This window comes from Grampus griseus, assembly GCF_964374135.1.
Source record: "Grampus griseus genome assembly, chromosome: 1".
NCBI lineage: Eukaryota > Metazoa > Chordata > Mammalia > Artiodactyla > Delphinidae > Grampus > Grampus griseus.
In genome coordinates, this window is record NC_139017.1 from 34,308,496 (window position 1) to 34,324,768 (window position 16,273).

Sequence of the window (16,273 nt, forward strand, 5' to 3'; positions counted from 1 at the left end):
CATCAGCACACAAGGCCCAGTGGGTGTACCCCAAGGAGAGGTTTTGCTCCACGGCCTTCTTAATTGTCTTGTGGGGGGAGTAATTGATGATGGGGGTGACAGTCCTCAGGTGGGTAAAGAATGATGTCTCAAAGAGGCCCTCCATGTGGAGGTGGCTCTTGGCTTTGTTCTTCACATTGGACTTCTTGGCACAGAGAATATCCTCTTCCTGGAAACTGATAATTCTCTCCTTTAAAGAGGTCTCTTTCGGGGAAGGCATTTGTATAACCAACTTGCCTTGAGGAAACAGCTCCTGGGGGAGCAAAGTGTTGGTATCTGGGTTGGTATTCACTTCCAGAGACCAAGAGCCCTGGTCTGTCAACTGCCACATCTTCCTCTTGGCCTTCCCGCTCGAGTACTGCTTCTGGGGGTGGTGCCCCTTCTTGATGCTCATACTCAGAGGGAGCCCTCCTACGTGGGTATAGCAGATACTGTACAGGCGAGTCTCGTATTCCTGCATCAGAGCCTGGCACGATTCCTCCTTGGCCATGATCGTCTTAGCGTGGGTATAAAAGTTTGGGAGCCAATAGCTCTGGAGTTTGAACAGAGCCACTTTTTGCTTGTGACTCAGGATTTCCCTCCTGGTGGTTGACTGGTTGGGATGCCAGACGGAAAGGTTCAGAAGGGCCTCTGGAAAGAAAGATAAAGGATGAAAATGATGTGGAATGGTGAGGTTTTTGAATTTTTCCAAATGTTTTTGTGTCCTGGGGTGTAGACAGGTCAGATATATAGTGAACATGTTTTTAGGGTTTGTTCAACACTCAGTGACCCCTTACTCTGATTACCTTCCTTCTTCCCCAGAGAAATAATCATTTCGTGGGATTCCTCAAGTTACTTTTCAGACTACTGAAAGTTATTGTAAAGGAAAGCAAGAGGTACGCGAAAACATGTTCAAGAACAGGAAACATGTACCTCTGAATGGGATTTCTCAAAGTTAGATCTGACTGAAGGAAAGAGTTTGGACTGGACAAATTGAAAAACTCCCAACTAGCCCTGATTTTAATGTCATCAATCCTCAGTTATCTATATGAATAAAGAGGAGTGTGACTAAGCCCAAACAGCGAATCTTCTGGAACACATTTGTATTTGGGTTAGGAACACCTTCTCAGTTAGTAAATAAATACATTTGAATGAATCTGATGTTCTAGAGAAGGGGTTGGCAAACTTTTTTCTGTAAAGAGCCAGTAGTAAGTATTTTATGCTTTGTAACACATATATAGTCTCTGTTGCACAGTCTTCTTCTTTAAGCCTTTAAAAATACAAAAACACTCTTAGCTCCTAGGCCACATGTACTGCATTTGGCCTGTGGACTGTAGTTTGTTCTCAAGAATCCCAATTGAAAAATAAAACAAACCAACTACGAAAATAAAACAAAACATGCCATGCAGGCTTAGAAGTGCAGGAGCTATTCAATTACCCTGTCCCAATTCCCCTTCATTCTTGCCAGCCACCCTTCACTCACAAGTACTATCTCAGGAACAGGCACCTACCAGCTTCAGGACAACTGGTCTCTCTCAAGCCCTTCCCTGTTTAGGGTTGGGGTTCCCACTGATATCCCTGATGGAGAGGGTAGCAGTTTGCAAGGCAAGAGACTGAGGACTATCAGACACTGGATTCATTTTTTCTTATATCTCCCAGGGATTTCACTTCGGATATGCTTTATAATTCTCTCCCAATACATATCAATATATTGAAGGCGGGAGGTGAGTACAATGGGCGATTTGTTACAACATTTTACTCAGTGGGATCTCCGGAATCTTAACGTTCCCTGGTTTCCTTTCTCCTTTGGCTAGTTGAGCTGAGAATCAAGTTGTCAAATCAACCCTAGATGGAAATCTTATTCATTCATTCTTTCAACAGATATTTATTATGTGCCTACTAAGTGCCAGGTACCATTCTAGGTGTTTGGGATACATCCACAAACAGAACAAAAATCCCCGCCCTCAAGGAGCTTATACTCTAGCAGAGGAGAGAGACAATATACAATAAGCATAATAAATACATCCTCTAGTGAGAATGAAAGTTATAAGCATTACAGGAAAAGAGGAAAGGAGGATGTAGGGAGAGCTAGGGCAGGGGTGGATGAGTGGGCATTGGGCCATCAGGGTAGCCTTCAATGAGGAGGTCAGAACTGCCCAGAGACTTGAGGTGAAGGGAGGTCCATGTGAATACATGGAGGAGGAGCCTTCCAGGCAGCGTGAACAGCCAGTGCAAAGCCTTGAACTGGGAATGTGTCCACTATGTCTGAGGAACTGCAGGGAGGCCAATCTGGCTGCAGTGAGGGAGCAAGAGAGAAGCAGGAGATGAGGTCAGAAAGGCAATGGCGCCAGGTCTCTAGGACCTGGAAAGGCATTTTAGGGGCGCTGGATTTCACACTGAGATGGGAGCCATTGGTGGTGGTGGTGGGGAGGGTCAGCGAGCAGAGGAGTGACATGAACTAACGGATGTTTTAAAAAGCTCACCCTGGCTGCTGGGAGCAGAGAACAAGAGCAGCAGTGAGGAGACTGATTCAGAGATGATTTCAATAGCCAGGCGAGAAATGATGGTGGCTTAGGCCAGGTGATAACAGTGAAGGTGGTGCTACCTTTGATTCTGAACATATTGTAGGCAATTTGGCCGTCATTAACTCTCTCATGTCTGGCTGCAGTGAGACAAACAGCCCAGCCCATCAGACTCCTGCTTGTTGCTCTTGGTTCCGATTTTTCAGCCTAAGATTTCGCTGCAACACAGCCTGAGCCAACCGTACATCTAAGGCTATAAAGGCAGCCTTACTGTAAGACTGACAGGCACGGGAAGCTGTGCAACCTAGCTGCCCAGGTTTCTCCCCACACACACCCGCCGGCTTACCTCCTTCTGGGGACTGAACGAAACTGATGAACTCCTGACAGAGAATGTAATGGAAACACAAGTTGGTTTTACAGAAGAAAGGTAACTGGTATTTTTCCAACCAGGTCAATAATCCTTTGTACTTTACAATCTAGAGTCCAAACAAACAAGGAACAGAAAAGAGAAATGGAACTGAATCGCTAAGAAATGCAGCTTAGCAAGGGCAATAAATAACCTCATGCTTGTAGTATTTGGCCCAGAGGAGAGGTGTGTTGATTAAAAATAGTATCTAAGGGAGGCGGAGACTGGGGTTGAGGTTCTCAAAGGACTGATTGGTAGGAAAGGAAAGGCTTGTTTTCTCATCAGAAAAATCTTTCTTATTCCTGGGTGAGGTTGTTTAAGAAAAGGTCAAAGTAAAGAAAAAAAATCTAAGTTTTGCTTGAGAGAAGAGAAGCAGGAGAGATTTTGGTCTATTGTGTCAAGTCATAACTCTACTCAACTTGCTTCTTTGTAAGCACACTTACAATTTCTCACAAGCTCTCAACCCATATCACCAGCACAACGTGTACAAAAACACACAAACACACATAACATCATTTAGAATACGGGACGGATCCCTGAAGGATCTAACTACCAGAGAAAGGAAATAAAATAAAATTTTAAGTCTTGGGGCTCTCGTAAGAAAACCAAATATAAGAATCAAGTGGAGTGTCTTTCTCAGCTCTCCAGATCCCAGAGAAAAATAAAACCTTGTTGTGAGCATGGCTGAGTGATCTTTCTGATGCCACATGTCACAGGTAGGGCATGAGGAAGCCATTGGTGAGTCCAAGGTCTACAGAGTGGAAAAGGAGAACAGGAAGGGGGGAAAAGGAGAAGAGAGAGACAGTGAACAAGGACAAGGAAAAAACATATAAAGAGAAAAAAAGATTGGGAGAAAGATAGGTCTCATGGTCAAGCAGTCACTAGGAACTGTCGAGTGTCATCTTGACTTGAGCTACACCTTACAATGCAAATAATTGCTGTGTGGCCCATGGGCTGCACTGCCTATCTCACACCCATGGCAAGCATTGCCAATCAATTCTCAGACTCTTTCTGGCTTAGGTATGGCCTCTGAGTTCTTCTCAACACAGTACTCCAAGCATCTCCTACCCAACGACCACAGTGGACATGAGAGTTTAATCACTTTTGCTAACCATGGACTACAATATAGAGGAAAGAACTCACCAGCAGTTGCTTGCCCAAGTGGTAAAAATGCAAAAAGCAGAAATGTCTACCTGGCTTGATGCTGTTTGTCCTACTTACCTGCTTTATAGTTTCTTCCACAGTCACCCTCAGGAGATCCTATCCCTCTCCCTGTCCGAATCCACACATCAAATTCAGCTGCCTCTTCCCCCATCCCAAACCATACACCATTCAAGAATCATACTCACCAAGTCATGGGGTATTTCTGGCCACAAGCTCCACTATGAATTTTCAAGAGTGTAAAATGGTGTCTGACCAAAGACCTGCAAAAGAAACCTAAGAAACAGCCAAAGGGGTCTAGAGTTTCTCTTCATGAAAATGTCACAGTCCATCTGCAGCCACAGGCAAAGAGAGGTTCCATTGCTTTCCTATATCAAGGGACATTAATTCCTAACTTTATTGCACTGAATCAACTTGCTTTGTGCAAAACAACCAAGAAAGATTAAACTGCAAGGTTCATTTACCTTTTGGCTCCATCCTGCCCCGACCTGGGAGTTATCTTGCCTGTGTGCAAAGGCCAAAGCTCACGACATTAAAAGGTATTTATTTTGTGTATTGCATTATTCATTTCTACAGGACTTAGAAAGAGCAAAGGCTTAAAGCCTTTTCATAAAGAGAAATACCTTTGGATTTGCCTAAATTCTTTAACTGGAGAAAGTAGAGAGAACAGAGGATGTGAGGATTAAAGGTACAAATAACTTAGGGGGGCGTTAAGAGTGTCCAAAATTGATAGAAAATTCTAGGCTACTGTCCTCTTTTGTCAAGGAGAAGGGTCTGTGACCTAGGCAGTTTTGAGACTAATGTGAAAGGGCTTCTATGTTTACAGGTAGCTATGCTTAGCAGTCTCACTGTAGGCATCAAAATATCTCAAAGTGCCCCCAAAGTATTTGTGATAAACCAGAGGGGCTAAAGTGAACTCTCAGCACATCACGTCATTCTGACCATCTCCCCGAGACCGGCAGCCCCAAACTTTTGTCAGTCTGCGGCCCCCTCCTTCTCTTCCCTTTGTCCTTGGCTGTATCGATGGAAGGTGATGGTGTTGCCTGCACTTCACAAATATCGGTCTATGAAGGAGACTCAATACTTAGTGACCCCTCCCTGCTCTGCACTCAGTGTTGGACAAGACACACCCTGCCTGGCGTGTGAAGTTACCTTTATGGGATGTGCGGTGGGACTGTGAGATCGTGAGATTTTGTGGGAGTAGTGCGTGGGAGCGTTTTCACCATGTGACATTTGTGCCATTCAGGGCCGGAGGCTGATGTGGAAAACACGCCAGGCCTGGAGCCACAGGACCTGGTCACTCTAGGACTGCCCCAGATTTGCCAAGTGATCTTAGGCAAGTCATTTAACTTCTGAGACCCATCTGTAAGGAGGGAGTGATGTTGACCTGACAGGGTGATTATGGACATTAAATGGTAGAAATTTGTAAATTGACAGCAACACTCAACATGAAATACCACTTTCTTCGTAAATAGACCACAGCGACCTAAATGGCCAGGACATTCTCAGGATTCTACTTCCCACATTACGTTCGCCATTTCTATAACATTATTGCGGGCCGCATAATTAAGTTGACAAACTGATTAGCTAAAATGCCTTAAGGTTACTTCTGAAACCTTTCATTAAGACAGTGGCAGATGCTAGAGTATGAGTGCGGATCACCCCCAAACACCTGCTCTTCGAGGCCTTTTCCTCCTTCCCTTTTTTACCATGTCGCTGGTACCACCATCCACCCAGGCACCCACGCCTGCTACCCTGATCCCTCTCTTCTTGTTACCACTTCTCTCTGACATTCAGAGTGATAGGTCCTGCGTTTCGCTTTGTGAAAAATCTCTCCTATTTATCCATCCTCTTCATCGTTTTGCCTTTATACTCTCATCGCTTCTCACCTAGACTCTTGAAACAATCTCCTGACTAGTTTCCCTGTCTCCACTGTGGCCCCCTGACAGCGCTAGCCATGGCCAGACTTCTGCAGAAATAATTTTCCTAGATGAAAGTCTGATCATGTCACTCCTTTACCTAAACCTCTGATGATTTTCTGTTGCCCTCAGAATGATGTCCAAACTCCTAAGCTCGGCCTACCTACTCTCGGAGGCCTGGCTGTGCAGCCTCATCTCTTGCTATGTCTGCCTCTCACAAATTTTTCTTCAGCCTTAGAGGTTCCCCCAAGGTGCCATAGGACTGTATTCCATGGTGCCTTTACTTACTCTGTCCTGTCCCTAAGGCCTCTGCTTCTCTTGATACTCAACCCCCCAGTCTTTTCCTCTTGCTTCTTTATCCACCCTTCCCTCCCCATATTCGTCCCCAGACAATTGTCAGATAACTAGTCTTTCCAGGCTTGGCTTGTGTGACCTCTTCACTGGCACCTTTCTGACTCTTCCAGGTAGGAGTGGCCTCTTCCTCCAATGTACCCCACTGCCTCCTAGAGACTTCAGTCATGTCACTCACAACCCTTTGCGCACTGGCCTTAAACACTGGTCTCTCACGTTAGACTGGACTTCCTTGAAGACGCAGATGGCATCATTAATATCTGTGTCCCCAGGACTAAGCTCAGCGTCTAGCACAAAGTGCCACCCAATAGGTGTTTGTGGAATAATAGTGTTCTTTCCTAGTTTTGTGAAATTTCACCTTTTCACAGGCAGCATCCATGGAAAAATGTGCACTGAGATGAGCAGCTATTTATAAGGCACCAGCGCTCAGATGTAACCAAATATTTAAACCAAAAAAGAAGCAGGATTAGTGTAGGTTTGGTTTGAAGAATATTTTGATATTTGAGGTTTGTTTTAGTTGCATAGATTGAGAAGATATATAAATTTGGTTTCAGTTAACAACTCAGCAATTACTATCTGCCAAACACTGGGTGAAGGGAGTAGAGCAGAATGAATAATCCATGGTCCTTCTGGAGGAATTCACAACTTCACAATCCAGTGGGGCAGATACACACATATAACACAAGAAAGTTGCAAAGTGCCAAGGGGCACAGAGGCAGGGGGAAATAAGTTCCTATTGGGAGGACCTAGGAACTCCTTAAGCAGAGCAGGATTTAACTAGAGATCTGAAAAATGGTTAAGAGTTTGGTGAGTGAAACTATGGAAACTAAGAACACAGCCAAGGAGAAGCATAGAGGTGGGGAGAATGCCAGGTGTGCTTTGCAAGGGTAGAGCGGCCATCACTGCAGCACTGGGGACCAGCAAAGGGTGTGATGAAAGATAACTGTGTACAGGCAAAGGTGATCAAGGAGGCTGGGGATTTAGGATTTCATTATATCAATAACTGGAACTCCTGGAGATTTTAGAGGATTTTCTACTTCATGTTTATTTGCTCAAATTGAAATAGTTTTGATTTGGTAAAACTTGATTTTTTAAAAAATGCTGGAGAGGGTGTGGAGAAAAGGGAACCCTCTTGCATTGTTGGTGGGAATGTAAATTGATACAGCCATTTTGAGGAACAGTATGGAGGTTCCTTAAAAAACTAAAAATAGAATTACCATATAACCCAGCAATCCCACTACTGGGCATATACTCAGAGGAAACCATAATTCAAAAAGACACATGCACCCTATGTTCATTGTAGCACTATTTACAATAGCCCGGTCATGGAAGCAACCTAAATGCCTATTGACAGACGAATGGATAAAATAGATGTGGTACATATGTACAATGGAATATTACTCAGCCATAAAAAGGAATGAAATTTTGGGTCATTTGTAGAGACGTGGATGAATCTAGAGACTGTCATACAGAGTGAAGTAAGTCAGAAATAGAAAAACAAATATCATATAGTAACGCATATATATGGAACCTAGAAAAATGGTACAGATGAACCTGTTTGCAGGGCAGAAATAGAGACACAGATGTAGAGAACAAACGTATAGACACCAAGGGAGAAAAGTTGGCTGGGGGTGGTGGTGGTGGTGGTGGGATGAATTGGGATATTGCGATTGACATATATAGACTATTATGTATAAAATGGATAACTAATAAGAACCTGCTGTATAAAAAATAAATAATGTAAAATTAAAAAAAAAAAGATACTCAGCTCAGTAAGATTCACTCTTCAGCTGTTGATGAAACATTTGGATTTAAGTCTGAGAATGCTTACTAGGAGAGAAAGGAATGTGTTGAAAAAATCAGCAAAGGTTTCATCCTCTAGCAGAATTATAAGACTTGTAGAACCAATTATCTCTATATGGGGAGAAAAAAAACCTCTCATAAGCAGGATTGCTTTGAGGATGGGAAAATGAAGCAATTTGAATGGATCATTTCACAAGGGTAAATCTCAGCATGACGATGGCTTTTAGAGTCATCTAACTCAATTTCTCCCCTCTCCAGGACCCTCGTCTGCCACATCGCTCTGCTTAAACACTCCCAACTGTGGGGAGCTCCTCACCTCACAGGACTGCCCATTCCATTTATGCAGAGAGAAAATAGTTTCGTAAGATCTTTCCTACTGTGAACTGCCTTCCTTTACCTTCTTTCCATTTGTTGAAACTCTGCCCTCTGAATCTTGATTGAATTCATCTAAGTCCTCTTTTAATGGACAGAGATCCCATATTTACAAAGTCATTACAACCTTCTGCCTACCTCCACCCCCTCTGGCTAGTCACTAAGCATTTCTTCAATAATTCATCACATGGCCTCCTTTCTGTCTGGTTCCCTTCTCATTGCCTGAAGGGGCACCCACAACTCAATCATTCCACATCCTTCCCAGTGAGGAGCATAAGACAACTATTACCCATGTTCTATGTTATATTAGCATTGCCGGAAATGGGGTTAGCTTTCACCATCTTTAATTTGTGCAGTCACTTTTCAGAAATCAAGTCAAATTTCAACTTGTCGGTTTGGGCCCAACATTAAAGCCCCAGAAAGAGGCTTTTTTGAATATATCGGTAATGGAACATATTTATTATTTCTCTCAAGATTGATCATTGTGCTGCCCAAGTTAATCTCAGGAAATAAATGTTGACTGCCTCAAAACCAAGCATAGAGACCACAGGTGGACTAGGTGGCCTCTTTAGGTTCATTCTAATTCACTGCCCCTGCTTTTTAGTGTATAATGTCAACTGGTAAATAGTAAGTTAATTGTTCTATCAATGGCCCAGCATTTTTCCATCATACCTAAAGTGTATAATGAAAGACTTATAGGGCTTCCCTGGTGGCAAAGTGGTTAAGAATCTGCCTGCCAATGCAGGGAAGGCTGGTTGAGCCCTGATCCAGGAAGATCCCACATGCCACGGAGCAACTAAGCCCGTGAGACACAACAACTGAGCCTGTGCTCTAGAGCCCATGAGCCACCACTACTGAGCCCACGCGCCGCAACTACTGAAGGCTGCCTGCCTAGAGCCCATGCTCCACAACAAGACAAGCCACTGTATTGAGAAGCCCGTGCACTGCAACAAAGAGTAGCCCCTGCTCACCACAACTAGAGAAAGCCCGTGCACAGCAACGAAGACCCAACGCAGCCAAAAATAAATAAATTTATTTTTTAAAAAAACACTCATAAAATGAGAAACTTAAATATTATACACTAGTCCTATCTCTCAGCTAGCTAAATGTCTGGTGAGAAAAGTACATGGCACTCCACTGGGGTGAAGTTGTAATAACATAAGAAAACTAAACAATCCCCTTCATTACTTTTCCTAATGACACTTTGGTGGTTATTGTCTTCTAATAATAGAAATAGAAATAGAAACCCAGACAATCAAACACGATTGTAACAGAACTGATGCCCGTTCTTGCCCTCTGATCCATAGATGTCTTTTTCTTTTGCTACCTAGTGTTGTAAATATTTATGTGTTTTTTTCTATCGTCCTCCTCCTCAGCCCTCTGCTCATCTTTTTATGAGAATTCCCTGATTTAATTTATCTATTCCCCATGGATAATTTCAAAATCTATGTTCTCAGTCCAGACTTCTTTCTTTGGCTCCAGTTTTAAATATCCAATGAGCTATGGGACATCTCCACATGGACACCCGTCAAGCAGTTTCATCTCAACATTTTCAAAGCTGATCTGATAATTTTCCTTCCCAACCTTCTCCTTTTCCTGTTTTCCCAGTCTCAGTTACTGGAACCACCATCCAGTTGTCTAAACCAGAAACTTGAAAATCATCTTTGATTCCTGTTGCTCTGTTTTTCTCTCTCTCTCTCTCAATACTCCCCTATGCAGTGGAGGAGTATTCCTCAACTGTCTTCCTCAACAGACTGAGCTCCATGAGAGGTGGGACTTTTGTCTTTTCATCTTTATTCCTCTAGACACTAAGAGTGTTTGCACAGTGTCTAAGTTCTGTAAATGTTGAATGAATTGTTCTTTCAAGAAAAGATCTTCAATCGTTTGGACTTTTGTTCATTTGTTGTTATTCATAAATCCTGGCATGGATTTGCTGAATAAGATTATTGAGACGATCTGAGTGCAGGAAAGCAAGGTTTTGGATAAATTTCTCAATCGATTGTTTTCTATAGTCACACATACTGTTGGTGACGAGGGGCTTGACTGAGAGCAGTGCTTGGCATTAACAATACAGTCTTCATGGGATGTAGGAACAAGGCTCTCCATATCCTCCACTTCCCTGTCCTATTTCTCCATTCTTGTTTTTCCATTCTCACCTGTTTTGCCTTCAAACTTCATTATAATCTGAGCAGGTTTTCAACATTCGTTCCACACAATAGTGATATTGATGTGGTAACAAAGAAATTGTTGGATAACCCCAAACCTCATGCTAGCCTTCTCCCTGGAGGCGGTATGACACACAATGGGCCAATATGCATTTTAATTCTTCCCTATTAGTTATCCCTCCTAGTTGCCTTAGTTGTCTTATGAATGGGACTCTATCTGATCCTAAAAGATGTGGTGGCATAAGGTGGGTTAAGGGGAGAAAAGAGAAGAAAAACAACTGGTATGAATAACATAAAATCTACATGTGGTGTCCCTGAATGACCCATTCCTGTTAACAACCACGAAGGTGAGTGGTTTGCCTTACTTGGGGGGCTCAAAGCCGCGGAGACATCCCTCTCAGAGACTCACACCAGCATTGCTCATGTGGCCTTGCTCTTCCTGCCACTGCTCCTTATGAATGCACAATGACACCTTCTCCTAGGGGTTCCAGATTCGATACCTCTGGTAGAGACCTCAGTCTGAAAATAAGTCTTTACGTTACCTGATCTTCTGGATTCCCTTAACCATACAGACTCTTCCCATACTTAGGGCTTCAGTCCATACTATTTGGTGTGGTTCGACAGTTTCTTTATAATTGTTGTCTAATTCTAGATCCTGAGTTTAAGTTCTGTCTTTTTAACTTGATTTTATGCTTCGAGGGAGTAGGAATCTGTTCATTCATTCCTCATGTGTCTTTTGGATCCAATATCCTGCTAGAAATTTAACAGGTACACAGTGAATGTCTAATGACTTGTCTCTCAGAGAAGCTGGAAAATTCAACCTAATATCCATGCTGTTTTCCACCCCTTCTCTTCCTTCCCAAATAGTTTCCTCTGGTTGGCTGTGGGTTACTATCCACTGGCTTTGAAAAAAGATTGAATAAACATTAGCTGAATGCCTTCCATGAGGAAGAATTAGATGAGGTGTTAATACTTGATTCTCATTCCATTCTCAGCCATGCAAAATAGGGATTATCATCACCTCCTTTTCAATGAAAGATAGTAAGTGCAACACTGAGATTGGACTCTGCCTACGCGATTCAAGAGCCCATCTTATTTCAAATGTGCCAGTAAATCAAACCTCCCTTTCACATGAAAAACATGTTTTAATGAGCTTAGAAATAAGTCTCTTGGACTTGCTCACAATGATGTGTTTTTCTGTATAATTTCTCCTGCCACTTCTTGTGCGTATCCTTATATGTTTAATTAGACTTTCTTTCCCACAGATGTTATAAAGGAAGACATAAACAATATCTATATGGAAAGGAGCTACTTAGAAAAAGGTACCCCACCTATCTAAGAATTTTACCATTCTTAGTAAAAACTTTGACTGAGACAAAGTCATTTAATATTTTCATCAAATCATAGCATACAAAAGAACTGCAGATTTTCTGTGACCAATTTTGACCAGAAATGTTCTAATCCTGATCAATCCCTCATCCATCTAGACCAGTTACCCCAGAAAACTAGAGGCAAGCAAGAGGCAATATGGGAAAGAAGTTATAATTCTTTCATTTTAATTTTTCTCAGGATGGTATAATGATTTTCTGTTGTAAACTGGGCCAGGCCTACTTCTGGGATCATGAGTAGCTCAAAGAAAAGAGCAGAACACTTTTGATCCACATAGAAAGAGTTTTAGAGATGAAGAACAATAATAACCAAAGAGAAAGGAGGCAGAAGTAATTTCTAGCAAGGTCTAAAACATTTGTAGCAAGTTGGAAATTTGGAGCTCAGCATGAGTTTACTCACAGAGAACAGCTGGTTATAAGACAAGTGTTCAGAAGATTTTAATGTGGAAATTAACTTTTGATACTCATTTTTTATTGCCTTCAAATGGGTTTGAAGAGTAAGTTCTTGTTCACTTGAAGGAGAGGCAAATGATTTTGGGTAGTCCCGGGTTTGGGTCTGATTTGCCACATTTAGATCCCTCCTTACACTGTCCTAGGATCCCTGTAAATTAGCCCAAAGAGGATCCTGAACACTGAGAGGGCCAGGGGCAAGTGCATTTATTAGGGTTTTGTGTAGCTTTGTTTTGGTCACTCAGTCTCTGACCATCCTTCTTATTTGGGCTGAAAAATTGTGTGAGTCTTGGAGGGACTGTCTCCTGCCAGAGGGGCCGGACAGTCCCTCTCCTGTCCTGGCCGCAAGGACACGGGCACCTGTCCTAGACTCAGCAGTCAGATCCTCCATCCAGGGCTCTTCATCTTGAAGGGGTGACTCAAAGCAGTTATACTCCAATAAACAATAATAATTATAATAATTTTAAAAAGCAAAAGGAAAAAGCTCAGGGGCAATGAGAGATTATGCATGGTGGTGCTTATTACAGCAAAGGCTCATTGGTGATGGTGCCAGCAGTAATGGCACAGTGGAGGTGTCCACAAAGCCTGAAAGAAGATGCTGTAGTTGAAAATTACCTTTGATTGCAATGGGAGATGGTGCTAACCACCAAAGTATATGTGGATATCATAATAGCAGCTATGGTGTATGGATATCAGAATGATCCAACACACAGATTCTTTGTGGTGGCAAATGATCATAGGGTCCCTTGGAAAAACTGTGTGGCGGGCTCAGTGAGATTCTACTTGAGAACATAAACTACATGGTGGCAGGAATTTTTTACTCTTTTTTCAAGTGATGCATCCCGAACATCTAGAGCAGTTTCTGTCACGTGGAAGTGCTCAATAAATATTTGAGTGAATGAATTAATATGAATATGAACCAAAAATGAACCGTCAGGTAGAATTCCAGACCCCTCATCCAATTTTCAGTCCTGAGTCAGAACTAGAAGCTCTTAAATGAAAAGAAAGCATTTTGCCCCTTAGGAAGAACCTTGCGATATTTTTGCAAGTATTTCCTGGGAGTCTCTTCCTAACTTTTGCCAAAGAGATCTGCTGCCATTTCCAGGGTAGGGGTGCACTGGAGTAAAGGAGATGCCCAGAGCTTTGGGAAATCATTGCACACTAGATCTGCTCCAACACACAACTGGTAAGTGGTAGAGCTGAGACGTGAACTTAGGTATAATTTTTTAAAAAACAATATATTTTATATTTGCCTGATAATAATCATCATCTGGGGCACTTGTAAAATATACAAAACACTTGAGCCTCACCCAGGCTCTTCTAAGCTAGAGTTGTCAGAGCATGGACATGGTAATGTATGTGTTTTTTGTTTGTTTTGTTTTATTATTTGTTTATTTATTTATTTTTGGCCATGTTGCGTCTTTGTTGCTGTGCGCGGGCTTTCTCTTTTTGTGGCAAGTGGGGGCTTCTCCTTCTTGCGGTGCGCAGGCTTCTCATTGCTGTGGCTTCTCTTGTTGCAGAGCATGGGCTCTAGGCATGCGGGCTTACTAGTTGTGGCTTGCAGGCTCTATAGTTGTGGTGCACGGGGTTAGTTGCTCCACAGCCTGTGGGATCTTCCCGGACCAGGGCTTGAACCTGTGTCTCCTGCACTGGCAGGCGGATTCTTAACCACTGCGCCACCAGGGAAGCCCAATGGATGTGTTTAGCAAGCACCCCAGGTGATTCTTATCATCACACAAGTAAAGGAGACATCTGGTACCCTTTCACTTTGGGAACTAGAAGGTCTTGAAAGGATCAGGGATCTAACCATCATGTAATTCAAGCCTCTAGCCAGCCTTGTTGGCTTTTAGTCCTTGCTATTATTGGGGTGACAACACTCCATTTGGTTGCTAATAGCTCCAGTAGTCAGCCTCTTTGAGCTGCAGGGAAGATAGCAGGGCAGTGATTAGGAGTAGAGGGTGGCTTCACATAACTTCATTGAAGACAAGTCTAAAAGCATAGTGTCTTATCATTATTGGGTGTTGAACTTTTTCGAAAGGTTTTTCTGCATCTATTGAGATGATCATATGGTTTTTCTCCTTCAGTTTGTTCATATGGTGTATCACATTGATTGATTTGCGTACATTGAAGAATCCTTGCCTTCCTGGAATAAACACCACTTGATCGTGGTGTATGATCCTTTTAATGTGCTGTTGGATTCTATTTGCTAGTATTTTGTTGAGGATTTTTCCATCTATGTTCATCAGTGATATTGGCCTGTAGATTTCTTTCTTTGTGACATCTTTGTCTGGTTTTGGTTTCAGAGTGATGGTGGCTTTGTACAATGAGTTTGGGAGTGTTCCTCCCTCTGCTATATTTTGGAAGAGTTTGAGAAGGATAGGTGTTAGCTCTGCTCTAAATGTTTGATAGACTTCGCCTGTGAAGCCATTTGGTCCAGGGCTTTTGTTTGTTGGAAGATTTTTAACCACAGTCTCAATTTCAGTGCTTGTGATTGGTCTGTTTATATTTTCTATTTCTTCCTGGTTCAGTCTTGGAAGGTTGTGCTTTTCTAAGAATTTGTCCATTTCTTCCAGGTTGTCCATTTTATTGGCATATAGTTGCTTGTAGTAATCTCTCATGATCCTTTTTATTTCTGCAGTGTCAGCTGTTACTTCTCCTTTTTCATTTCTAATTCTATTGATTTGAGTCTTCTCCCTTTTTCTCTTGTTGAGTCTGGCTAATGGTTTGTCAATTTTGTTTATCTTTGCAAAGTACCAGTTTTTAGTTTCATTGATCTTTGATATTGTTTCCTTCATTTCTTTTTCATTTATTTCCGATCTGATCTTTAGGATTTCTTTCCTTCTGCTAACTGTGGGGTTTTTCTGTTCTTTTTTCTCTAATTGCTTTAGCTGTAAGTTTAGGTGGAAATAAAAACAAAAACAAACAAATGGGACCTAATGAAAGTTAAAAACTTTTGCACAGCAAAGGAAACCATAAACAAGAGAAAAAGACAACCCTTTGAATGGGAGAAAATATTTGCAAATGAAGCAACTGACAAAGGATTAATTTCCAAAATTTACAAGCTGCTCATGCAGCTCAATATCAAAAAACAAACCAATCCATAAATGGGCAGAAGACCTAAACAGACATTTCTCCAAAGAAGATATACAGATTGCCAACAAACACATAAAAGGATGCTCAACATCACTAATGATTAGAGAAATGCAAATCAAAACTACCTGTCAGACTGGCCATCAACAAAAATCTACAAACAGTAAATGCTGGAGAGGGTGTGGAGAAAAGGAAACCCTCTTGCACTGTTGGTGGGAATGTAAATTGATACAGCCACTATGGAGAACAGTATGGAGGTTCCTTAAGAAACTAAAAATAGAACTACCATATGACCCAGCAATCCCACTACTGGGCGTATACCCTGAGAAAACCATATTTCAAAAAGTTTCAGGTACCACAATGTTCACTGTAGCTCTATTTACAATACCCAGGGCATGGAAGCAACCTAAGTGTCCATCAACAGATGAATGGGTAAAGAAGATGTGGCACATATATACAAAGGAATATTACTCAGCCATAAAAAGAAACAAAATTGAGTTATTTGTAGTGAGGTGGATGGACCTAGAGTCTGTCATACAGAGTGAAGTAAGTCAGAAAGAGAAAAGCAAATACCATATGTTAATACATATATATGGAATCTAAAAAAAAAATGTTCTGAAGAACCTAG

The 16,273-nt window shown here is 42.1% G+C and overlaps 2 protein-coding genes across 2 annotated transcripts in view; one reads left to right on the forward strand and one right to left on the reverse strand.

Annotated features, from left to right (window-relative positions):
• The window catches only part of LOC309820800 (uncharacterized protein), a gene marked incomplete at its 5' end in the record, with an annotated part of 129,731 nt that overhangs the window by 27,265 nt on the left and 86,193 nt on the right, over window positions 1-16,273 (forward strand). The gene's annotated exons all lie outside the window — the stretch shown is intronic.
• RGSL1 (regulator of G protein signaling like 1) overlaps window positions 1-16,273 on the reverse strand; it is a gene marked incomplete at both ends in the record, with an annotated part of 35,411 nt that overhangs the window by 399 nt on the left and 18,739 nt on the right. Inside the window, 5 exon segments of the mRNA XM_082652015.1 lie at window positions 1-669; window positions 2,887-3,016; window positions 4,296-4,328; window positions 4,332-4,370; window positions 8,209-8,291. Coding sequence (XP_082508141.1) covers window positions 1-669; window positions 2,887-3,016; window positions 4,296-4,328; window positions 4,332-4,370; window positions 8,209-8,291 — 954 coding nt within the window.